Below are 26776 nucleotides of genomic sequence, written 5' to 3' on the forward strand. Positions count from 1 at the left end.
CAATTATGAATGCCAGCTTTTCTGCCTCACAAAGCTCTCCTGACCATGCATAATAAAATTAAAGGTTGAATTGATGACGACTAAATGAAGTGGTAATATATACGGTCTTCAGCGCACCACCGAGGTCGACTCTTTTATGGATAGTTACCCTGTGATGTACGAAGTACGGATGTATCACGCGTTTAATATCAGCCAGTGACACGCCTGGAAATTACACAGTGAATGAAGTTTGGATAGACAACTTCCGATTCGCCTTTTACCTCTGCGTCAAAACGAGTCTGTGTGCGAAGCCTTTCATATGAAAATGAGTTCCACCTGCAGGTTTACTTTCATGTAAATCAAACTCCTTTTTATATGAAAGGTTCAGCGCTCGGACTCGTTTTGAAAGAGAGGCACAAGGTAACCGTCAGAAATGGCCTATTTAATCATTACCGAAGAACCATTGTAATGACTTCTCATCCGAGACGTTACACGAGAAAGATCAGGTTTGTTATGTGACTGTTTAATACTTATTTCATGGATATCCTTTTATAGCCGCAATTTAATCATGTCACTTTAATAGTTGTAGTTAAAAGCTGGCTTTGTTGATTGTCTTGTCTGGTGGATTTATGAACAGCGTACAAACCCGAGCAGGAAACGAAGTCTATAAAATCGGATATAAATCGAACACGGATCGGCCGGAGTCTGTATAAGAGTTATCAAACCAATAGATCTATCTTATGGCCCTTACCGCCGTTCCAGAGTTATTTTTTAACAGTACAGTAGGTTAATTTGGGCCGAAATCTTGCAGATCTTAAAACGAACGTTATTCGGGAAATCAAGACCATTTGTGTGTGCTAGATGTCACAAAGCAAAATAATTTCGTATCGAGATTGGTCAAATTATTCTTTTTCTTTACCTTTGACTCGGTCCATATTCTAGCATAGCAGACTAACAGTTTTTTTCCAATAAGAGCCGCCCAGGCTAGGTCAATAAAGATTTCTTTTACGACTTAACTGATAAATAAATAATTAATTTTTATTAAACGCACAACAAAGTACTTCAAGGCCACATTCTAACAAGTTGAACCCGCGGAGCACGAAGGATAGCATGTTTCAAATTATGTAAGTAGCAAACGATTTTACTTGAAAACAAGAAGGAAATAAGTGAATAGACTTTATGAGCAGTCCTTCTTGCAAATTTCAGACCGCTCAAAGGGCCAATCATAGTTAAGCAGAATCTTCCATCCCTCGTGGACCAGTTTTCCTTTTACCAATAAACAATAGCGTGCTTTGTTTGCCTTATAAAATATTAAATGTACCCGCTAACCTAGCCCTGGGTGATTTTTGAATTATTAGAATAATAACTTGATTCAATATTAAACAGGAATAAAACAAAATTACTCGCGCCCATCCTAAACACGATTCATTTTGTTTTCACATTCCTCCAGCCTGAGGGATTGAATAGTGGTGAGGCTGAGCATGAGGTTCATTTTATCCTCCACAGACCGCTATTTGCTCGCTTCACTCGCCGATTATAACCCAATCAGGAGCCTGTTCACAGGCTAGGTGGAATATAGCCCAGTATGATATGCCCCAGTTGCCTTTAAAGGATTGAAAATTGCGTCGCTCCATTTGACATTTCCACAGTCGCTAAATATCGTTATACCTTTTTGGGTCCTCTTTTGAAAGCAAGCCACAAGAGACTCTAAACCAGCACCTGCTCCTTTGGTACCTGTTAAGGTTCATTTTTGTCCTAAGAAGCCGCGATCCTTTTGGTCAGTCACTAAGACTCGCGCTTCTTGGTTGCTGACCAAAACGATCACGGCCTCTCGGGACGAGAATGACCAGAATTGTTTTTGAAAGTTTACGAAAAGCATGGCCCTTCCCCTGGTTAGTTCACTTTGGCTTGGTTACATTCAAAATGGTGATTTGAAACTGTTTTCGCTCAGTAGGTGAGTTATCTTATGCTATAATAAAATGTTATGATGCGGCTGGGCCACAGACATGGATTTACGGTAAGTAAGTAAAAACTGAGATCATGAAATTGTGCTAACTTTGGACACCCGCGTTCGAAGAAAGTTTTCATTCATATAATGACACCAACAAAAATTAACTTGTCTCTATTTCCCTTGAAGTATTTTAAATATACCCGTTTGGACGGTGCACAACTATATAACCTGTATTCGAGATCTCGCCTTCTAGCAGGTGAGATTATCCCATTGAAGTTTCATGCATTCTAAACATGCTGACATAATTGCAAGGTGAAGGTCCCGTAGAGGTCTGAGAGCTTTTCCTATGATTCTTCATTCCTCTTAAGCTCGTCTCCACGCCCCCTTCCGTTTTGGGACTCCGGTTGTCATCCTCCGACAAGGAACGAAGGCTCAAAAAGTAGCCTGCATTGGGGATAGTGCTTGCAAATTTTTATGATAGTAGAAAAAGGGATGGAAGAGTAGTTAGTTTGAAATTAATGGGAGAAAAATAGATTTGACGAATGAAACAAAATTAAAATAATGTATTAATGGCCGGATACCAAATATACTCCCCCAGCTCGTAAATAACATCTCCATGGAATCTTTATAGCGACAAAGTAGACCCATACTGCTCGAACTTATCTCGGTTTCTAGTATTTAAGAAACTAGGAGCATTACTTCTTAACATAATGGTAACTGTGCCGATATTTTCTTTGCCTACAGAAGAACATCTCCAGCCAATATCATTGGTATCTCGTATTCATAATAGTTATTGTGATCTTGGTCTTTTACTCAGGTAAGGGCTTTCTCTTTAGTGACGAGTGATGAAATAGGTGTGCGTGACGCATGTTTTGGGCACAAATGAGCGCGTGACACGTGCCGTGAAGCAGGGAGGTTGCGCGTGACGCATAACTGGAGAAAACCTGTGTTTAGAAAGACAACATGACGAAATTTCATTACTCCCCTCGGCTTACCACCCACACATGACAGTAAAGATCCAAAAATAAGACCGCTTAGCAGACTCGAAAGACATTTACAAATTTCCTCTGATTTCCTCTCATATCTTGGACTTACAAACAAGCAAACACAGCACGTGATTTACACCTTACGTGCAATGCCCTCACGACTTTCGGCGAGTGCTTTTTTCTCGATTAGTGGCTAATTGAAAGGTTTCGCCGTTTACAGGCACACGCAACAGAATTTTAGTTTAGAGAAGCAAAACGATGGCGTTTGTAAAGTTATTTATATGTGAATTTATTCATCTTTTAGCAAACATACCGTGGGGATCGACAATCTTGAAGCAAAATTTGGAAGGAGAAAGACATGTAATACATGGTAAGCTTTCACAGCTCACTTACAAGTCCAAATGTCTTCAATTAAAGTAATAAGTTCTTGCCGACACCGCGGAAATACGTTTTTTGACGTCACAGTAACTGGTCAGTGGTCATCACCATCGGGCTGTGTTGTCCTTCGATCGATCAGTTCTCTGAGATCGGTGTTTTGCTTCGTTTTAAGGTTGAAAATATCCTTGATACTTCTCGTTATTGGTGAGCTTGACGCCCTTAAATGGGTTTTTAATACTCAAGCAATGTTCGTAAAGAATAGTGGTACAGGGGAGTCATTTTGTGTGGAGTAATGTGTAGTTTGCTGACTCGAGCCAGCTCGAGCGGACGAAGCGTGGATCGTGTTGCTTCAGCCGCCCTCGCCTCAGAATTGTCAAAATCAACGATGGGTATCCAGCAAAGCAGAAGATTGGTCCTGTATACAGGTTTTGCAAGGATTTTGAAGACTGGTTGGATTTCAAGTGTAATTTGCGCGAAATGGTTAAGGTACTACATGTAAGTCGGGACCGTTTTATTCACACTCACTTTGCGCCGACGTGTGGTGCTTGTTCATTGAGATTATGTTTCGCAACGCGTCCAAGAAACTTTGATAAGAATTTGTCTTTAAAGACTGGCGTTTTGGCGTTTCTATCACCTTTCTGACTTTCTGCGCCTTTTGGAACGGGTGAAATAAATTTTCTGTACCTGTCGTTTGCTGTCAAAATAAAACATTTGTTACGTTTGTTCATTTCATTCACAAGATATTTCTGTATCATTAAAGATTGTTTAAGCCGACATTCATATAATGGTGGCGTTTGCGAAGGGAGTAGAAATCGAAAATATTGTGATTTGTTGGCCGCAGTGAACGCTAGAAATACTGAAAACATTCAAGACCGCTCAATATGTTCGGTTCATTGACAATTTTTCCTTGCTTGAGGTCTTTTTTGTTTACATCGATTAAATGTTGATAGTACATGGAAATTTTCAAGACCGTTTCCTTGTACATGTATGCACATGTAACTAAATATTTTAAAATGCCCAAACACCTGTATTTTTTACAAGAAACCGCTTCCACATGGAATGTGGTCAAGTTTCACTTCTTTTGATGCTGAAGACATTCAACATTTCAGAGAGGCAGTAATCAACTCGTCAATGAAACCCACTAGTTTATTTTGTTTACTCAGTCATTTGAAGCTTTTCGATTTCTATTTCCCTATCTTACATGTGCATTGTATCAACTGATATAAATAATTGACTGTTGTTGTTTTTCCTTTCATTTAATTTAATTCACATGAGCTTTGTTCAATCACTACAAAATAATTTTTACATTGCAATCATACATGTACAGATCACATGCTTTGAATCAATATGAAATTAATTATGATCCCCTTAGTAATAATATTGTATCATCCTCCCTTCTGTAAGATTCTTACTTAACTTGTAACCACTTTATTACAAGACATTATAGCACCTGATGGCAATAAATTATATATATGTAATTATATGTATTTATTTTTTTCCTGTGATAAATTAGCTAACAAGTGGGTTTGTTTATGCCACTGTGTCTCTGAATTGGCTTACTGTCGTCGTCAAACCATTGGTAATATATCTTTGCTGCATCTAACTCAGATACTAGACACAAAAGCATGTATTAAAGAACAGATACATTTCTTACAAATTAATATTTATTACATTTAGTTCATCACTTAAGTTCTACAACATTGCTCTTCTCCAGTGAGAAATTTTGTGCAAAGTCTGAAGTTGTAAGTTGCAAAAACAAGTTCTGTCAGTAGTTGTGAATCACTTAAAATCAGGCTTTGGTACAGTAAACTGAATGGCAGAAAGCGAGGAAATTAGAAATTGTCTCAAATACACAAGTGATAAAAGAGGTAAAGTTGACTGAAATCTACAGACTCCTTTTTTTTAGGTTTAGGGTTAAGGTTAGGCCTAAGGGACAAGGTGGGAGGTGCGGTGGCCTTGTGGTTAGTGCGCTCAGCAATGGATCGAGCGGTCCGTGTTCGAGCCCTGGTCAAGGACATTGTGTTGTGTTTTTGGGCAAGACACTTTTACTCTCACAGTGCCTCTCTCCACAAAGGTGTACATATGGGTACTGGTGAATTTAATCCTGGGGGTAACTCTGTGATCAACTAGCATCCTATCCAGGGGGTAATAGAAATACTCCTAGTCGGTTCATGCTACAGAAACCAAGATAAGCCTGGCCTGATGGGCCACTTGGCTCTATGCAGACTTTACCTTTTACTTAGGGACAAGGTACTGCATCAAGTGGGGGAAGGGACAGTGGAGTCAGAACCTCCCACTTCCCATACCCTGTTCTCCCACTTCCCATACCTCTATCTCTTGACTCCCACCCTTGTTCGTCCTGCTCCTGTCCCCTGTAAATTAAGAGACTCAAAACACATCCTAGTCATTTAGCTGCACAGTCCTTAGGCATTTCCTTTTCTTTTTTCCTTCGTTTTCAGCCTGGCTACTCTTACCCACGTCTTTCAAGTGAATGACCTATGACATAACCACTGTCAAAGGGTTTCATTTTGAGCCTCATTTTGAGCCCAAGGGTGAATTTTTCTTTGCCCGTCGGCCTAGAAGTCTCTAAAGACACTAAATGAAAGTCAAGTAGTTGCCATATGGAGAGCATTGGTCAGTGTTCTCTGAGTTGGTGTTTTTACAGCATTGATGTTGTGGAAATCATCCATGGACAGTATCTAAAAGGACTTTTGCTGAGCCAGAATAGAAAAAAATGTACAATAGAAGAAGTTTTCTATTGGGAAATCCAGATAATAGTAATATGTAAACAAATATTAATTTTAGAAAGTTATACAGAGTCTCAGGCTCTAAGGTAATGTGGTCAGAAATTGTCTGGGAGGCCTTATAATCAGAAGATTGTTGTGTGAATACAGGGGGGATAGCCTATTAATAACTAAAAATGAAATTCATTTATTGAGTTTTAACTGGAAGTTGTCATTACCCAGATTTTATGGTATTTTTATTGTCTTACAATAACATATGCATGTATTTTTAATTATCCTTTAAACAGCTTTGTATTCCATGTCTTCTGCCATCTTTAGATAATCAGATGTCATGTACTTCTTGTGGCTTTTTCTAATAGCTAAATAGCTTTTTTTTCTTAACTCTAATAGCTATGTAACTAGTTTAAAATAATTTTCACACTTTAGAGGCGCTATAGGCAAAATACAGAACTGCAACAATTCGAAATTATGACAAGGAACAAAGAAACAATAATAAACATGAAAATTTAAAATTTTATTTTCGCCATCCTCAAGCTTCCTGAAGTACAGTATGATTAAAATTGGATATTTTATGATAAAACATACCTTGGTGAATTCTTCCTCGAGTTGAGGCCAGATTTTGAACCCTTTTGGGGATTCAGTCCTACACTTGTTACACCAACGTGTCCAAGATTTATAGGAAGTACTGCTTCGATTTCGGCCAACTTGGTCTATAATTCGGTGATACCGAGTGAGGACAGGATGACCGTGTTTACTTACGTGAGTGCCCCCAATCGAACACGAGCATGTCTTCCCGACGAATGTGATCGAAATGCCGTTTACATACCGATTCATACAGTTAAAGCCCATCAATTCAACAAACTTGAGAAGTTGATTTCCTCAGAACACCGTTACAGCAACACAAAAGCTGCCTAGTTTTAGCCTTAGCGCACATCGTAACGTAAATTGCCACTGGCTCGCCGCTTACGAGCATGAACTCTCACGAAACAACAACAATTTCACACCGTGTGCAAGTTCAGTTTGGCTTTGGCACAATATATAATATTAACTGAGAACTATCCAACAAATGAGCGGAGTTTAAAAGCTAAGTTTACAGTGTGCGCTCTAAGTTTTGTATCTTTTTGACTGTCGATAAGGCTCGCTGCGAAGATAATGTAAAAGTTGCAGGCATTTTGTAGTTTTGTTAGGGTGTACCGCTGACCAGCAAAATACTGTATCGCGCCCCAAAAAACGTATATCGGCGGTGTCGTTCTTGCCTCAACGGATGGTAACCCAACAGAATTTCTGGATGGATTCTAAGACGCTGTAGGCTTAAGGACAAGGATTTATTTACAAGTACGCCTCTTTTTTAAAGAATTAACTTCTCCTTCGAGAGTCCATCTTCTATATTATCTAGATTTGAATTCACCTCTCTTTATTTTATCTTCCTCATCTGGACCTGCTCCTGGTTTTTCCCTTTCGAAAATAATTGAAAAGACGAATTGTAGCTTTACCTATATAGGGACGTTTTGAACTCTTTAAGCTGCGCACAGATTACCTGTTATTGTAAAATCAATAGGTAAATAATAAATATCTTCACAAAATTAACTTATTTCGTTTATTTTCAATTCTGTTTTTTTGTTCTTTTATCTGAAGGTTTCACTTTCTCTAGAAATTTTACGGTGGACAAACTTGAAAATAAAAGCCGTCAGCTTGGCAAAGAAGATGGAACTTGTTTAAAAGACGCCTTCAAAGACATCTTGCTTGTTATTGTCTTCAATTATCCATTCTACGACAGTATACCTCATCTTGTTGCTCTGTATCAACCTGCTTTCCCGCATCTGTTATTCTGCGGTCCACCCCACAATACAACGCGCCCAGACATTCTCACGGTCGACATCATCAAAGGTTTCCTAGGTTACGAGTGTCTTGGCAGGGCAATACGGCAACATCCGGGTCATCAGGGATATTTGTACATCAGCGATGACGTCATACTGAAATACTGGAACTTCCCGGATTTTGACCGGGAGATGATCTGGGAATCTTATTCGATTATTTCGTATCCGGTTAACGAGCCTGCGAGCACTCAGTGGTACTGGCTGAACACTCCGTACGGTTTGAAAAGTTGTCAAAGGGCTTGTAAAGACGTATCGAATATCCACGCTTCCGAAACATTTAACGCAACATTTCTATTAAATACTCTTTTGAAAAACAGCAATGGGACATTGCGATGCTTTGGCGGTCGCTCGGACGTTCTGTACATTCCTCGAAAGCACGCCAACCTGTTCGCAGTTATTTCAGAAACGTTTTTCAAACAGAAAGTTTTTCTAGAAATCGCCGTACCCACTATCAATCGTTTTCTGGAACGGAACGAAAACATCGGCCTCCTACCTGGATCTTACATCCCTGGGGGCAAAAACGACCCTGAAACTAGTGATGGCAGGTTCTTGTGGTATGTTTACTTATCGAACGACGACCTCTGCTTTATTCATCCTTTTAAACTCCATCGAGATGAACTCGACACCAAGTTTAATTTAGCTATGTTCAAGTTTATTCTCTTGGAGAAGGTCAAAGCGATCACGAACTGCTAGTCTAATAGTTTTGTCCTAACACAAACTCACAGTATAAACAGCCATATAGAAATCAAAAAAAGGATTTTGTAAATTAAACAAATGAACTGCCTTTCAATGTTGTCACTAATTAGTGAAGTTTAAACAAACGAAATCATAATCGTGACACTGCTTGGATCTGAACTTTACCAACAAAATCTTTTATGATTTCGTCTCCAGATTTCTCCTTAATTTTATTTTCTATTTTGAGAAGATATATCAAACACTCAAGACAGTTGTCAACACATTTCCAAACATATCCAAACTCGTCAAAAGTACCGCACGGTTTGTCCTATTTTCAACTCTCTTCTTGGTCTTTGGAATTATGGTAAAGCACGCTCTCGCGTGTGTGATATATTACTTATAGCTGGATGAGGTAATCAGCACAAAGAATGAAGGAAAAAGAAAAGATTTTAATGCAGACTCCATAAACGGAAGCACCTTAGAAAGGGCCCTAAAATGGGGTTGAGGGAATAAATCCCATTTTCCATGCCAGGCCAAGAAGTGCACAAGTGCCATTTCACAGCCTATTTTTTGCCCAGATCCCAGTCACCTACTCATATATTCCTTAACGATAAATCCCAGTTCCAGTGACCTAAATCCCATATTCCCAGGAAAAAAATAGGCAAATTCCAGTTCTCATTTTATCCCGTCAGGCTCGTCTTAGATCAACCACCTATAAACAACGACCAAGTTTTTCGTGCTCCAGTCTGCGCAACGAAATGACCTTCAGCCAACCGTTGTTGTTATTCAAAGAGAGCTTACCGCTAGATTGACCAAATCTCGTGAAGCACTCTAGCCGGTGAGAACGTGGCCAAAATGATCAAATGAAAGGGAGTTTTTTTGATTCTCAAGATGCAGATTTTGGGATCCAACTGGCAAATCAAACGAAATTGTTGCCTCAAGGTATAAATTACTACGACTCCCCGCGAGCGAGTCGCCAGTTTACACCAACGCCAGTTTGTATGGAGATCAGGAGTTGACATTAAATTCGTTCAATGTATGGGTAATTTACCGAATAAAGACTCTTAAACATTCAGTAGTGTCATTTTTTCTCATTCTGGAGAGTTTAAACGAGATTTGAGCGAATTTTTAAAAAATTGTCCCACTGTTATAATAACACCGTAGGACAAATTTTTCAAAATTCGCTCAAATCTCATTTTCTTCATCACAAAATCTGTATTATTATTATTCCAAGGTGCAAGTTGTGGGTTTTCTCTCTAACATTTTAGGCTCGAGAGGCCATCGAATTGCGGAATTAATCGCCGAGTATCGCCCTAAAGAGCTCACGGGCGCCGTTGTTCCATTCGTTGCTCTCAAACAAGCAGCCCATGCTGGGAATAGTTTGTTTATCCGAGTCACTCCGGAGGCTAAATTCTCCTGACGTCATCTGTGCGCGACGCTATTCAAACGTGGCCAAATTTTCCACACGAGCAAAAGCTATCATCCAAGGACTTCGTGTCTGGTTGGCAAGCAGATCAAATTATGGACGCCATTAAGGTACGGCTAACTGCACAACTTTCATGATTCGTTCTACCGAGTACGAATATGTCTCTATGATTATTATCAGCTTAAAACCAGGTGCGCTCTCAGTCATTCCAGGTCTATCAACGAAGCTGATTAGCAGGAAATACATTGTTAACCAAAATTTCAGGGGTTTATTAAGGGCCGGGCACTGAGAGGATTATTTTAACCACCAGGTTTGACCATCCAGAGGAAAATTTCTTTAGAACGAAGTTCAGTTCAAAACGTTTGCCCGTCTGTAAAACTTCCGTGTTTTTTGAAAGCTATTTTTGGCCAACCCTCCCGTTCAGAATTCGTATTCAGGGGAAGATCCATTCAGCAACATGTCTGCTGTTTAGATTAAGACCAATCGTCTTCAAGGACGGTGGCTGATGTTTACGTCGATAAAGCTAGTCCACTTCTAGATACAGGTTCAGCATAATCTTAAACTGTTGTTCAGTGTCTCAGTGCTAACTCTGTATATTAGCATACGAGCCTTATTGAGACTTTGAGACCTTTGTGAAAACTTTCACCACTATATGAAACAATTCTAGTTGATTTGTATCGTGCTATAATAGCGTGTTTTTCCTGGAAGTCTCACGCGACAGTGTGAACGATTTTTTGCGCACCATCCCTTGACAGGTAATCGAGATACAGTCGAACCTCCGGTTGCGACCACGTTTCCTCGGCATGTACAAAAGCCCGAAACAACGAAACGAAACGAGCGAAACGAAACCACCGAAACGAGCGAAACGAGCGAAACGAAAACAGCGAAACAAGCGAAACGAGCGAAATTATAGAGATTCCTTTCAGATTCGCATACAGAATGTTTCTTGAATATACAAACAACTAACTTCCAATAGGGAAATAAATTCAAAATGGTACGGGAGGTGACTGGGGAAGGAAACAGAACTCCCTGCTACACTCATTCTTTTGGCGTTTATTTGGCACCTACAGATAGAAAGAGGTGTCGTTGTAATTTCTAAAGGGTTTCAATAACTGTAAGATTGCAACAAAAGGGAAGTTTTGTGGGCGATTCTACTTGGGGTGCTACAAAGTTCCATCATTCAAGGACCCAAATCAGTGGTAAGTGTTTTACTACAATTTTGTTTTGCGACTTTTCGAGAACATTTTTGGCTACGGTATTACGTGCGTAAATGCCGTCATGTTCAATGACCATTAAATCCTCGAGGCTACCTATTTAGTATTTTCATCGCATATGTTTGAATTTTCCTCCGGTTTGCTAGTCCTTTATTTGGATTAATATGCAGCAGAAACACACAAATTTGGTCACGCGTATTTATTTTACGTTAAAGTGCACAACACAGGGTAGCTCTGATTAATTGTAATTCTGTGTAATTGATTTTCATGCGCGTTGTTTTCTCCGCTGTTACGTTCAAGGTACTTTAGGTTGATGTGGAGGAAAAAGTTGTTGTCATTCATCGTGGTAGATGCAATAATGAAGTGTATTATCGTTTGTCTCACGATGTAGTCACTTGAGATGTAGATGTACATCTCAAGTGACTACATCGTGAGACAAACGATAATACACTTTATTATTACTTTAGATTATTTACAGGATCCAAGCACGTTACACATGAAATCACAGGGCTTCTCTTTGTCGTTTTAGATTTCAACATTGTTTTTGACGAACGATCTCTGCACCTAAAGTGCTCCTCAAGCAATCTTTTTAAACGTTCAGTAGCAGGATGGACACTAGCAAAGGTGGCAGCCAAATCCACAACTCATGATGAAAACACTGTCCACTCTGTTCGTCAAAGGAGCGTAGTGAAAAATGCCACTACTGAATAAAGCTGACAACGTGGTCTTCCAACATCTCTGCAGCTTTAGAGGCAAGGTTGCCTGAGGAAATTGCTTCCTGAATTAGGTCGTGAATGTTCTGATGTCTCGTGTTGTGAATGGAAAGAAGTAAATTGAAATCAAACGGCCTACCACGTGTACCTAAGTATATTAATTTAGAGGTAAAGTGCCGCTTCGTTGATTTCATTGTTCAGCGAACCAAAAGATTTCTGTTGTTTCTCTTGCAGCAAAAGACCTCCAAAAGATGCCGCAGGAAAATCGAGTTTTTTTTTTCATGCGTTAGTTTTCGAAAACGAAGAGCAAACCAGCGAAACAAAATGCAGGGCAATGTTTTCTATTAAACTGAAAACCACATGCACAAATTAAGGCACATTTGGGGAAGAAAAAAATCACACAAAATCGTCACTTTTAGCTTGGTTTTGCACCAACCCGGCCTTCAATTATCTCATCGCTGGGACACTTAAAGAGTGAACAATGTGTAGAACTTGCATTCTTCTGACTTGGCCTTCTCAGAAAGGACACTGCTCACTTGCTTGTCCATGAGAGTTTCTGTTATTGCTTGACAGATGTAGCTTGACTCCTAAATAAGATGGCTTTCCATAATTTCTTTGTGTCATTAATTCAGTATTGTTTGTTAAGTTTTGTTATTGTTCACAAAATCTACCTGTGGTTTCCAACAGAGCTGTGGCTGTGATATTCCTGCCTCTTGACATTAAGCGACTGTGCAGTATCTCCCAAGTGAAAAGTGTTGCTTTCGTTACTTTGCTTGCCAAGTGTTTCCCGTTGTTAAAGTGAAAAGGCAGGACAGGTGTTTGCATTGGTTTTAGAAGACAGTATAGAACTTGTTTATAGGAGCCTGGTTGTCATAGCAGATAAGTATCTTACTAGTTTCTGATCAGTATCTCCTGTTTTGTTCTATATTACAAATCCTGAGCATGTTGGATTCTTGGTGGCTAAATTTGCACCTAGGTCAGCACAATCGTCCAAAGGCAGTTCAAAAAAAACAAAAACAACAACATCAAAAAAAAATTAAGAACAAACCCAGGAACCCAGATCTTCAAGCAGAGAAACTGCCCTAGAATAAAATAGAGCGCAAGCAAACTATTACATAATGATTATCATTATAATACACAATAAAAAGAAAATTGTGATATATCCTAAAGTTTAATTTCTTACCACTTGCCCCAGAAATTCCACGAATCAGGGTTGTGTTCTAGAAGCGCCCCCGGGTGCCGCAGGCAACCAACTCTTGTCTTTGGGCAACTGGAAAAACATACTTTTTTTATATCAGCTTAAGTGCTGGGCACCCAGGATTGGGCTCCTTGTAATTTTTCTCAGACCACAGCCTTGAGGATTTTACACAGGAATTCATAATCACCAAATAACAACAGCATTGATTCATTTCATTTCATTTTCATGTAAAAAAAAATACTTTTTCAATTTGCTCAATGCATTTTAAGAATAAGACGGATATCTCACTGTAACTTAGTCCGTTTAAGTTCTCCTTGCTACTTTTTATCTTTAGAGAGAGGTCCTAAACCTACAACTGTATTTTGCGTTTCCTTTGCCTCAAACATTGAGAACCCAACCGTTTTCTCACTGGAATTCGGTTTCTCCAGGTTTGCGAGCTGAAATGTGACCTTCATGGAGTCTTAGCCATGATCTCTTCCCAGTCTGACAGAGAGCCGGTCTTCAGGGATAATGCCACCACGTGTACTCAACAATCCAGCTCTAATATGACACATTCAGATCGTACAATGTAATCAGCATGTATTAGACATAGCCATGACAGAGTTTATTTTATTTAGTTGCACACTTAGCTATGGTAATGGTGCATCCCATAAACCTGATAAGCAGTATCTACAGGATGCACCAGTGTAGTTTACAGGTGCACCAAGAAAACAAAATAACAAAGTAAAAATGTACATTTGGGAATAAATATTAAACTAAACTAACCAAGATTATATAATTACTACAAAATATCCAAAAATGTATCAGAACAAAAAAAATGTATTTAAATAGTACAGATAGAAACTATGCATAAGTAAGATATGAAAAGGAAAAAAATTGTTAAAAGAAGTTTACATATGGCAGCTGATATCCATTCTAGATGCTTCATAGCTGGCTGAGGATCTGATCTAGTCTGGGAGACTGCTCCATAATAGAGCTGCACACAGTTGCTCAAAATAGATTATGTCACCAGAGTCCCCCACATGACTCAGACAAGAATTACAGTGTGGTAGAATGTTTTGTATGAGCGCGTTGTCTTCCAGACCAGAAAATCAGGCAAAAAAGGAAAGAATGGTGGTCTAGGTTTCTGATTTGCTTAAATAATGTTAGAAAGCAAACACTGCTGCCGTAGGTGATGTAAAATGGATTAAAGGTGTCCAGAAAAGAGGCTGAATGTCATAAATTGCGTGAGGATCTTACAAAGCCACAGTGTCAAGTTCCAAATCTTTTCAGTGTGGCAGTTGCGACTAGCCGACCAGAATACTTTACACAGAAACGTATTATGAAGAAAGTTATCTGCTGTTTATAAAGAAGACTTATTTCCAGAAATTCCCAAATTTGACTACCTGAGCCATCAACTTATTCCAAACAAATATGATGGAACAAGAAGACATAGTTACTCTCCCTGGGACAATTTCAAATGCTTGGCTGAATTAGATGCACTGTGTAATTTGGAGGACCTAGATTTTAGTGGAGCCATTTATCCGAGCACATAAACAAATCTGTGACTGTGAGCAGACCTCAACTACATATTTTAGAGATATAAGGTGCAGTATATGTAATATAAATAACACAGGTTAAAATTGTTCTTTAATATCCAAAGACGGAGCAGGCCAGTTTCATTACAGCAACTAGGTGATGAATCGGATCAGATTTATGGTATTTCTTTCCTGGCTTTCTTGTGAATGATTCACCTGAATGTTTGGTACAACATTTTTTGGCGGGCTAAGGACGTAAGGAGTGACTTGTATTCATAAACAGCCTTTATACATGAGAGGCAAGGAATTTTGTCCCCCTCTTTCAATCTCTGTACCATTATGATTCCAAGGTGCATGTTGTGGATTTTCTCTAACATATTGAGCTAGAGAGGCCATTGAATTGTGAAATTAATTGCTGAGTATTGTGCTGAAGTGCTCATGAGTGCTGTTCTCCCATACATCACTCTCCAAAAAGTAGCACACAGAATTGTTCATTTCTCTGAGTCACACTGGGGGTTGGATTTTTGCCTTCACTTGTGTATGATGCTCGGGGGGGGGGGGGGGGGTTTACTCCCAGAAAAGTTGGGTAGAAGTGTGCAGCCCACTTCCCAAAACCCTTACCTTATTTACGACCAAAATCTGCGATTTTTGCTACCCTATTATGACCTGGCCAAAAATTTGATACCCTATTTATGACTGTTGTGGCTGGCACAGTTGCCCTAAACATAAGTTACAAAGAGCTTTTGTTGACGGTCTTATTGATAATGATGAAAAAGTAGCTTCTTCCAAGAAACATACCCAATTCAAGACTTAAGTGCTAAAACCATACACTGTTTAAGACCAAAATGGCCAAAATCGATACCCTATTTATGACCACAACGACTGAAAAACCCTATCTTTTAGGGCCGCACATACCTATAAAGCCCATATAAGGGAGTACCCCCCGGACAACGCTATTTGGATCCAAAGTATCACCATGGTTTAAGGCCGTGGTGTATACCTTAGTCGTGAATACCTAAGTTAGGGAGATTAACACAAATTCCTGAGTTGTATTGAGTCAAACAACCACGCAGGGCTAAGACCATTGGAAGTGAAGTTGCAAGCTCGCTGCTCAGCTAATGCTGGTTTATTTACAGTTTTAGCAAATCCCTGTAGGTAGGTCCATAAAAACAAAACGGATGGCTCTTTTGTTTACTCTCTCAAGCTTGGTAGCAGAGTTTTTACTACAGAAGTGCCAGGAATCAGTGCAGTAATTAACATGTGGCACTATAAGAGACAAGTAGATAGCGTTTCTTATTTCAAATGGCAGCATGTTCCTCATACACTTTAACACTACTATCTGTTGGAATACATTCCAGCATATTTTAGTCATCTTCTTATCAAACTTAAGCTTGTTGTCCAGTGACCCAGAGTAGATCAAGCTGTTCACCAATTGGGATGACTCTATTTTCACAGATAAATTCTGGTTTGCACTGCGATTTGCCCATAACGATCACTTGGTACATTTGTATTCATAGCATAGAAATATTGGGGGTAAACAAAACAGAAACAGTAACTTTCATAGATAAAATGATTATTATAGATAAGTTCACATCAATGTTACATTTACTTACTTTGTATTTTCATCCACAAAGGCTTCCATTTGTTCCAACAAGATATCCGTGTAGGTACATGAGGCCGCTTTTAAAAAAGACATTAGTTACAAGTGTTCCCCCTTCTTTGACCATGTGTTCAATTGGTGTCAGCTCTGCCACTAGATTATCACCAATCTCAACCTTGTTTTGTTTTCTCTGTAATTTTTCGCTGTCCATTTTGATGCCCGATGTTTTTGAACCACCTACAAAGATAACAGGCCATAAATCAACTAGGCATGTTGAATGGTAGGTTGGGTTTCTTTTGTGATACTGATAACTGATGCGTACTGCATACCTCCTTAGTTTGTTCAGGCCAAACCTTGACATCCGTAGATCAGCTTACATGGCCAAAGACTGCTTTTCAGGTAGCTCCAAAACAATATCTTTACCCAAGGCCTCCTTAATCATTGGTTCATGCTCCTCTGCTCTTTTTACTTTTAAAGTACAGTACCAGTTGGACTTCCATTTGTCCTATGCCGAGTACATCCCTGACATTCTATAAGTCTTTCGTCCAGCTCCTTAACTGGCATGTACTCGCCTCAATGCTAGACTTTTCAGCTTGTGGCACATAGACAATCTTGAGGGGCTATATCGTTAACAAATCGGGGTGATTATGAACTGAAAGTTCCATTTTGTTCTCATAAACCACCTTTTAACTTTGACTCAATACTTGACTTACCTTGCCCAGTGTCTTGAGATGACCTGACTTCCCATCGCTCGAGGCTTTCAGTTTTGACCTAAAATACATAGTGCCAATTTTTTTCACTTCAGGGGAAACTTTCCCTTACCTCAGTTCCTCAAGTGCATCTTGCAAGGTAGGGACCGTAGGTGCGGGCTGAAAAAAAAAAATGGGGAACCTGAATAACAGCAGGGGCAGGTAGAGGCTAGTTTGCAGTGCCAGCTGAGGGTGAGAGCAAGTGGGGTGCAGGAAGACAAACATGGTGATCTGCATCTTTATAACTGAGCTGAGTTTTGCACCTCTTGGATCCCACCTTTATTTGCGCTCATCTCCGGATTAAGCGGTCCGGGTTTGAACCCTGGCTGGGGACATTGTGTTGTGTTCTTGGGCATGCCACTTTAGTCTCACAGTGCCTCTCTCCAACCAGGTGTATAAATAGGTACCGGTGAACTTAATGCTGGGGGTAACCCTGCGATGGACTAGCATCCCATCCAGGGGGGAGTAGAAATACTCCTAGTCGCTTCATGCTACAGAAACCGGGATAAACTCCGGCCTGATGGGCCACTTGGCTCATAAGCAGACTTTTTTTTTTTAAACATGGATCATTCTTGTGGCTGGTTTCAGTTGGGAGTCTGATAAAGGCAATTTATACACTCATGAACATGCTTCATGGCTTGATTTACAAGATCTTACGATACACAGCTGGCACAGAAGTAGTGTTCACATGCAGTTTCCTGTGAGGGGCTTATCAAGCATATCCTTACAAATTCATAAATGGTGGAATGCTCATGTAAGCCTCGGTATGAGAGCATGAAAGCAAGGTGGGTGAGGATAGGAAATATGGCGATAAGTGAAGCGAGGACGTCTACAGCTCTAGTTTTACTAATTCAAAGGAAAGTGATAATTATTCCTGAAGCTAGTCTTGTAGAATTGAAAGAAGCTGATCTTTTGTTTTGGCAGTGATTTAAGCATGATCGTGAAAGCACAGCTTATAAGATGACATTATGTTTATAGCAAATGATCCAGATCCTTGGTGCTTTAAAGAAGCTCAGTTAGGCTTAAACATAGAATGCTATTCTATTTTTGCTATGTTTTTCAGACAAACAGCTGTAGTATTGTACCAAATAAAACAAAATCATTTCTTGTTTTTTTTGTCTTGTTGTGTCTTTACTGCTGAGACAAATTTATTGTTAACCCCTTATTCACAATAATTTAAGCCAAACTCAAAAAGTCAGTAAATGTACTATTTTCCTTGTGATTCTTGGTTAATCCGATTAGGGATTTTACGGGAGTATAAATAAACATTTGCTGGATAAAAGCTCTTGATAAATGGCCATTATATATTAAGCCTCAAATCAAGACTGTTAAATATTATGGCTTTATATATTAAAGTAATTTTAGTTTAGGGTTGACTGTTCTGTGTTAACTGGTCTAATTATGGAAAAATTGTCTCTTGTTTTTTTGATCATCTGTACTGCAAACGTGCATAAAGTAAAATCTTAACTCTGTAGAAAAAAACTACAGGTATGCGGCTCTATTGTGTTTCATACCTGGAAGTTTTAAATGAATAGAGACTATTTGAAAGATCTTTAAAAGCAAAGGACTATACATGTAGAAACAATTTTCAGGAAGGCTATATAATCTCAGGAATAAGGAACATGATGCTCCTCGCATGACATCACTGCACAGACTACATGCAGGTGCCAATAGGTTGCCCTAAAAATTACATTTGGCTAAACAATGGTACCACCTTAGTGACAAATCAATTTTAGAAAAATAAGAAAAATACCTGATGTCACCTGCTGCTTCACATAATTTATGCCATCTAGGTAAAGTTGGTTACTGTGACTTCACACCAGCTTACATGCTGAAGATGGTTTGGGAGGAAAACTGAACATCAAAAATTTTAAATGTTGAATGTACCCTAAATTGTAAAATTGGTGATTTCATCCCTTACCAGTAAATGATGAAATGAAAAATAATGAAAATTAGTCTGTCATCAAGAAGACTGATAAGTTCATTGCCTGTTAACCATAAAATGAGCTGCAAAATAACCAAGCACGATACTGAAATTAAAAAAGCTACCTAGAAGAAGTTGTGGATCCATGAGGCGATAGCCGAGTGGATCCCCAGACGACTTTGACAATGGTATGACGAAATTCATTGTCAATAACAGGACAGACGCATGAAAAACTCGTTTTTTACAATAACAAATAACGATTCGTTCTTTACAATAACAAATTGTCAAATTGCCCGCTCTCACACATTGATGCATCGCATACTGTAAATTATAAATTAATGCGTCTGTCCGCTTATTGACAATAAAAATTAGCCGATGAGCATGCGAGAATTCCTGCAGTTACCATAAAAAAGGTTATATTCTATTATGGGGACGACTGTCTGCTTTAGACTGTCTGCAAACTCAATTTTAACCCCATTTATCATACTCAGGATAAAGCTGTCAAGGTTATGGTTTGGTTTACAGACAGAAATTGTTGTAGTCTACCTGCAACATACGGCACAATTGGTGTGTTATTTTCATAGTCAACTATGTCTTAAAGACTCACCTGACAATTAAGGTGGTCTTCAGGTTTAACTACTGTTAGTGCTGTGGATCTGGCGTCCTTTTCCCTTTGTGGTCTGGAGTTGGTCTCTTCCAGACCCATGAGCTTTCCAAAAAAAGACCTCCATGATGATGCACTTGTTGCCAGGAACTTGATCTTTTTTGATGGTTTGACTGTTTTGATGACACCTTAACACCAACTTTACTGGTTTCTGAGAATTCTATCACAGACGCTGAATATTAGTTTGGTTACCGGAGTTTGTGAACTGCATAGCTGTCTACATCGTTCATTTAAATCCGGTTTAATAAGTTCACGTCTCTTCAGATTGACCTGGTGAGAGCTGAACTGAGAAAGGCAGACATGTTTTTTTTTTTTTTTTGTATTGCTCTCAGATGCAGGTTTAGAGTTCAGGGTTGATAGCTTATCTGTGATTTTAATGACAAGAATCATACTCTTGTACAGACCAGTTTAATGTTTCGCAGATCCGATCGAAGTTGGCCGTATTTTTCGTGTTTTTCTTTCGTTTTCTCTTCAGATAAACTCGTTTTGACCATCTTGTCAACGAGCGAGCCTAATTCTTTATTAGCTCGCTTACTGTTCACATCGGATGGATAGAGTTTGAACAGTTGGCCAAGAACTTAATCCTCGTCAGCCTTTGAACATTTGGGAGTCTCGGCGGTTTAAAGATTAGGTCAGTGACCTCGGAAATCTCAGACGGATTTCCCACCATTTCCCCATGAGCGGAGTCTTAAACATCAGAGGACTCCGAGTCGCTCAATTCGTCTCTTTTGTTCAACTTACGAGACGGTTTAGATTAGGTGAAAACTGCCATTGCAGACTTCACTGGTGTTGAAGGTCTTCAAGTTCGTTTAAACCTTGCAGACTTGTTTATCGGTGTCCGTGGAAGTGTAGTTTTGGCAGTCGTTTTGCCCAGGTCAGCTGCCGTTGTACCCCGCTTATATTAATTAGGGACGGCTTGTTCTCCCCTTTGATGTAGTTTTGTGAGTTTAGAGCTGTAGATTCTCCATCTGTGCTGAGTAACGACGCTTCACCATGTGCCGAGTTTGGGTCTGAGACTGTAATATGTTTTCAACTGCACAGGATGTCCTAGAATTAAGATTAGGTTGTAGACACAACATCAACTGGTACCTCCAAAGAATGCCTCAAGGCATAACTAATTAAGTCACGTGATCAGACATTGACACCCTAGAGACCGCGCTCCTTTTGGTCAGCACCAAGAATCGCGACCCGATTTTCTGAGCAGGTGCAAAGTTTTCATTTCGTATTCTCAGCCTATCAGATGTGTCAGATTTGACAAAAAGGCCATGAATCGTGAACTTCCGGTATTGGACCAGCCCAGAGGGTCGCCCAGAGGAAGCCCAGAGGTCGCGATTATTGGTGCTGACCAAAAGGAGCGCGGCCTCTGGGAAGGGTTGCGTCTGTCCTGTTATTGATGATGAATTTCGTCATAACATTGTCAAATTAGCTATGGATCCAAGAGGCCCACTTCCTCACTTTTCCCCAAATTGTTCCCTTTTCTTTTCGTTTGTGTTCCATTTTGAATTCTCAGTTTTGAATTCCCAGACTCCCGTTGCCCGTTGCCCGTTGCCCGTTGCCCGTTCCCCTCCCCGTTTCCCGTTTCCCGTTTCCCGTTTCTCGTTTCCCGCTCCCCGTTCCCCGTTCCTCGTTCTCCGTTCTCAGTAGAGCTCTCACTTTTGCTCGTGCAAATTTTTTTACTGTCAATAATCTACCCAAAAATGCAGTCAATACACTTAGGAATTCTCAGTTGTCTCCAAATTTGAGGATATAATGAACATCCTGTGTTGTCATACATCTGAGGCCCTGACCCAATTAAGTCATTCAGGGAAGGACCTAGCAAAACTACAAATTTCAAACACAGGATTTCGTAACGTTGGATATCAATTTTTAAAGCTGTGAAATTTACATTCAAATCGTTCATACTGCGCATTTTCTTGCGGACCTACAGTAACTGTTGTATAAAGTCTATAAAAATATTGTATTATTACTGTCAAATTCAGAAAACCGTAAATACCAGAAATAATTAAGGAATAATATTGTTTAGCGAAGGAAAAAGACAATTAAGAAAGCTAAACCGCAAACACCAACGACAATTGGTTATGGTTTTGATGTGAGGTTTTCTCGCGCGTCCTGAACTTTATTGTGATTGGTTCAGTACACAATTAACCTTTTGGAATCAAATCCAAATGTTCACGGTTTTCTGAGTTTCACAGTAATGAAAGAAAAACGGTCGTATACATTTTAAATCCAAAAAGACAAAAGGCTCTCTAAGATAATGCCGTCAGAAATTTCCACATTTTAAGCAATCTGGGAATTGATAAACAGAGATTGAAACCTGAAGGGTTAATGTTGTGTTGCTTTCCCGACAGAAGAATTCGTCAAGTCGATATCAGCTGTATGTTGGTTGCATAATCGCCATCGTCATACTAATATTGTATTCAGGTAAGGTTGACATAATTTAGAAGAAATTTGTTGACTTAACACTTGAACTTTGCTAGCTACTTTGCCACTCAAAAAGCTTGTAAACCACGAGCCTAAGGGCTCGTGATTTGCAAGCTTTTCTCGTGTTCTCCAAACATCCCGCGTGGCTTTATTGTGCCTGTAAACAAATAGAAAGGGTGGTTTATTGCTTCATAATATACCATGATGGCTAAGCCAATGAAAACTCCTGAATTGCATTATCCAATGATCCAGATTTTAATGACATCTAATATCCAATACGAGCTCGTGGAATAATTGTTAATTAGTAAATGTTGGCCGACCAACTAGTTTAGTTCTATAGTTAGTTTGGGTGTGTGTATTTTTAATTAATATATTATATTTAATCTTCTATTAACTTCTATCCTACAGTACAAATTAACGTTGTGTACACGTATCATAGCTTAATTAGCCCTCAACGTCCTCTACATTATCCGGTCGATAGCTAGTGATGAAGTCAAGAAATTTTTTAAAGTAAAACCAGTGAGCAGCACGTCTGCGAACTACTTGAGTTGTAAAACTTTTTTATTTTCTCCTACGCGTTTCGTGTGACTAGCGCACACTTCTTCAGGGAGTTTAACAATACAATCAAGTATACCTGTATATATACCTAGATACAATTCTGCATTTCGCAAAAAACGACACCTACGGATTTGCGTATACAAACCGCTCGGTAATGCGTCTAGGAAACAGGCGTAAAAATATTATTAAGGTGTGACATATTTTAAGAGTGACATAACTATTTGGGGCCCACAGTTTTAGCTAAAACTGTAGGCCTTGAACTTTTATTTTTTTTCATGTACATTTACAATTGTTTCTCTTTCTTTTCATACTTCATCTTAAGGCTTCAGTTTTTCAAGACGTACTCCTGTGAACGTACCTCCCAGTAACCGAATCATAAATACAGGCCTACTAAACAACAACCATCGGCCTAACAAAGAGGATTCCAAGCCTTGTTTAAAAGACGCCTTCAAAGACATCTTGCTTGTTATTGTCTACAATTATCCATTGTACGACAGTATACCTCACCTGGTTGCTCTGTATAAACCTGCCTTCCCTAACCTGTTATTCTGCGGTCCGCCTGACAAAGCAGCGAGCCCAGACATTCTCACGGTCGATATCATTCAAGGTTTTCTGGGTTACGAGTGTCTTGGCAGAGCAATACGGCAACATCCGGGTTATCAGGGCTATTTTTACATCAGCGATGACGTCATACTGAAATATTGGAGCTTCCCGGATTTTGACCGGGAGAAGATCTGGGAATCAGCCAATATTACAGAGTCCAGTCCAGCAAACGGACCTGCAAGCAGCGCCTGGGGATGGTGGAATTCTCAATACGGCCTGAGCAACTGCCGAAGAGCTTTAGAAGATGTGGCGAAAATGAACTTAAAGGAGGAGAAACTTAACGGAGAACAGCTTTTAAATACTCTTGTGAAGAATGGTAATGGAACACGGCTATGCCTTGGCGGTCGCTCGGACCTCTTATACGTTCCCCAGAAGCACGCCACATCGTTTTCAACTCTTTCAGAAACGTTTTATAAACAAAAGGTATTCCTTGAAATCGCTGTGCCAACAATATATCGCCTTTTAGAACAAAATGAGAACATTAGACGTCTTCCTGGATACTACATTCCAGGAGATACAGGGGATCCTCGGGTGAGTGATAGCAGGTTTTTCTGGCATCTTTACTTTCCACATAACGAGTATTACTTCATTCATCCGTTTAAACTTCATCGACAAGGAATTGATAGCAAGTTCAGTTTGGTTATGATGAAGTTTATTTTTATAGATAAAATCAAAGCACTCACTAACTGCACGCCGACGGTCTCTTAAGTAGACTGCAATGCAAGCGTTTGTGCCGTGCTCAGGGGCGGATTTAGAGAAACAAAAACAAAATTAAAATAATTGAAAAAATGGTAAATATTATGGTAGAATAAAGAGGCAAACACTCTAGTCAGGTACCTCAATGTAATTACAAGTTAGTATTTTTGTTTCTAGCTGAAATAGTTATAAAAATACGTTATCCTCTAACAGCTACAGCAGTGCAGTTGTGGCCGTTAAAGGGAGGAAGACGTCAATGTGACACCAAATTTTGGTTTTAGGAGGTGCAACATTCTTATTTTTTAAAAAAATGCTCACTGTAGCGTATAAATAACAACGATGATCAAAATGTATCAATGAGACAATATTCAAGCAGAAATAGAGACCAACGACGCGCGGCACAAATCAAGTTTGGTGACGCTTTACAATAACATATACACTGGGTTCGTCAGTCGTTAATTAATTAGCCATTGTCGAAAGTTTATTTCAGGAGTCAGGGCCAGTGGCGTTGTGGAGAGGTTAAAATAAGAGTAAATGTATGAGAGACGACCAATAGTGGAGGCTAGATTGCAGGTTACACTTCTCAAATTGCAACACTGGGGGGACATGCTCCATTGATTCTGCAACCCAAAGGTACCAATCACCCCTCCCCCCCATGAAAAACCATGGATCCGGTCCTGTTGCTGATTGTTGGATAATTTTGATCGTGATCTGGCGGCCATCTTGGAGTCGCAAAACATGAAGGCTTGCGACGAGAAAATGAGTTAAGCCGCACCTCTTACTAACTGAGTTCGAGGTCCGTGAATTAAGTTACGGACCGAGTTTTTCTCCCCTTTGGTTTGTGGCCCAAGCGCGCGGGCCATAAATCGATGGGAAATTAAAAAACGAGGATCCGTAACTTACCGTAACGTACAGACCGAGAAGACGAGCTTAGTAAGTGTTATTAAATCGCTACTGTACGTGTGTCTGACGGGTTCGGGAACGATTTCAATTCACGCAGAATGGCTTCAAATTTCTGAAGCAGGTCTGCAGCAAAACAAGTCAATTTGAAATCGTTGTTAAGTCGTTAGCACAATTTAAAGCAAAAGAAAGTTTTAAACTTGTACTCGCTATAAAAGTTGAGAACACTCGGTGATAAATCACGAACTATTTTGGCAACAAAATCAGCTTTAAATTTTAGCGGTCCGTACTATACTGTGAAAACAGAGCGCTGACCGAGAGATATATTAATAACATGTACGTACTAGATGTGGAGAGCATTCTCGACCCCAGACCCTTCGCTTTCTTCATGCGCAAAAGAGAAGAGCTCTGGGGTCGAGAATGATGTAGAGAGTTGTTAAGCGTATGCGTGGGTCCCTGGGGACTTCCATCATCCCCTGATCGGGAATAATTGTCGGAACTTTTTGATAAAACCCCTGAACGAGACAAACTACAATGCTTAAGACATTGTCATCGAATATAGATTCTTTAAAACTCGTCCCTAAAAGATACCTTGACGGGTATAGTGACGTTTCCTCGTGAAAACGAAATCCGCGATTTATACCAGCTAGGGGAGACGACGAACATCCCTGGCCTTTTCACATGGAAGTCCCCCCTCCCGAGGGGTGTGGGTACGGCTACACGTATGCTAAAGGTTTTTGGTTTAAACCAGGGAGAGTTTTTCCTGTAAATATATGAGTATTTATTTTTCTTCATTCATGACGTAAAATATCATTTATAACCACTTTGCGAAACACAAAATTCGTCTTATTACTCAGTTCAGATGTCGAAAAAATTAAGAGCCCTTGTCGATAGTAAAATTACGTTTTCAGAGATGTAACCTGCTTTTGCTAGTGAGTGTTTAGTAGAAAGCAGAATCAACTCATTTAGCTTGAAAATATGTATTATCATTTGCATTAAGTAATATAATTTCAAGAACGAGTCGGAGATACTAGCACTTAAGCCTGCAGAAGAGGCGGATTAGCGGCGCAGAGAGCGAAACGCGATACACGAGTGCGGAGCGCGAGACCAAAAAAATTCTCGCGCTTCGCGCTCGTGGTCACGCCCCGCGCTCGTGAATCGCGTTTCGTGGAGTCGCAAAAAATGAAGTCACAAAGTCACGGACCGATTGTTAAAATCAAACCTTGATAAAAGTAGGCTTGATATCGCATTTCCCAATGTAAAACAAATTCTTAAGTTGTTTTCTTTTTCCCTGTACATCGTCACCATACACACTTGTTGGATTAACCTTATCATAACTGTTAAGAGTCCACTGAATGCGTCTACCTCCAGGAGCTTTTAATTCACACACACAAAAAAAATAATAGTAACTCTTGCATTGTCACGCTTGTGCACTGGCGTCCCCGAGTTAACTTCTCTTATGCGTATAAGTAACTCAAACGTTGATTATTCACGTGAACCCATTGTCACGGAAAATTAGCTTAGGTTGCTTGCGGTTAGCCTTTATTGTACTAAGTAAGTAAGTAACCTTTATTTAAGCACGATAAGTAATGAAGATTGCAGCTTGTAGGGTCGTGTGTAAATAGACAATAAAGAATAATTACAAAATAAGAATTAAAAAAATTACAATGTAAGATCTAATCTAGTTTAAATAAAAATTTGCAGGCAATAATAATTTACCTAATTATTAACATTATGTGACTAATAAACGTGTACCAATGGGCAGTCGAGTCATCTTCTGCAGTATACATTCGCAAAGCTAATGTCCCTGACCAAAGTAAGATTATTGATCATCTTAGAGAAGCCGTTTACACTGTTCGCCACTCGGCATTCATCGGTAAAAAATTCCACAGAATTGTACCTCTGTAAGATACGGAGGATTTCTTGATATTTAATTTAGTGGGGTTTATTCAACTTCAACTCAAATAAACAAGTCGTTTCAACCTGCAACCTGCAAAATATAC

General features: G+C 39.6%; 2 protein-coding genes and 1 long non-coding RNA gene across 5 annotated transcripts; 2 read left to right on the top strand and 1 right to left on the bottom strand.

Annotated features, from left to right (window-relative positions):
* Nucleotides 1-307: 307 nt before the first annotated feature.
* On the top strand, nucleotides 308-9019 carry LOC110045235 (uncharacterized). Its single transcript, XM_020750830.2, has 5 exons — nucleotides 308-485; nucleotides 1931-1996; nucleotides 2675-2747; nucleotides 3221-3286; nucleotides 7674-9019. The coding sequence occupies exons 2-5, from the start codon at nucleotides 1964-1966 to the stop codon at nucleotides 8606-8608; spliced, it is 1107 nt and encodes a 368-aa protein (XP_020606489.2). The 5' UTR covers nucleotides 308-485; nucleotides 1931-1963; the 3' UTR covers nucleotides 8609-9019.
* Nucleotides 9020-9874: 855 nt separating this feature from the next.
* On the top strand, nucleotides 9875-26537 carry LOC149105811 (uncharacterized). Its single transcript, XM_089271808.1, has 3 exons — nucleotides 9875-10126; nucleotides 21944-22016; nucleotides 22897-26537. The coding sequence occupies exons 1-3, from the start codon at nucleotides 10112-10114 to the stop codon at nucleotides 23883-23885; spliced, it is 1077 nt and encodes a 358-aa protein (XP_089127934.1). The 5' UTR covers nucleotides 9875-10111; the 3' UTR covers nucleotides 23886-26537.
* On the bottom strand, nucleotides 11415-20715 carry LOC149105812 (uncharacterized). 3 transcript variants are annotated; one of them, XR_016201591.1, is made up of 4 exons: nucleotides 19539-20715; nucleotides 18761-18838; nucleotides 16272-17127; nucleotides 11415-15924 (listed from the first exon to the last, which is right to left on the bottom strand). It is a non-coding gene; the product is annotated as an uncharacterized LOC149105812 (long non-coding RNA). The 3 variants fall into 3 exon arrangements; XR_016201590.1 differs by having other exon boundaries at nucleotides 11415-17127; nucleotides 19539-20713; XR_016201592.1 differs by having other exon boundaries at nucleotides 11415-17127; nucleotides 18761-18861; nucleotides 19539-20713.
* Nucleotides 26538-26776: the final 239 nt, after the last annotated feature.

This window comes from Orbicella faveolata, unplaced genomic scaffold (assembly GCF_042242905.1).
Source record: "Orbicella faveolata isolate gen_17 unplaced genomic scaffold, um_ofav_v1 contig_34, whole genome shotgun sequence".
NCBI lineage: Eukaryota > Metazoa > Cnidaria > Anthozoa > Scleractinia > Merulinidae > Orbicella > Orbicella faveolata.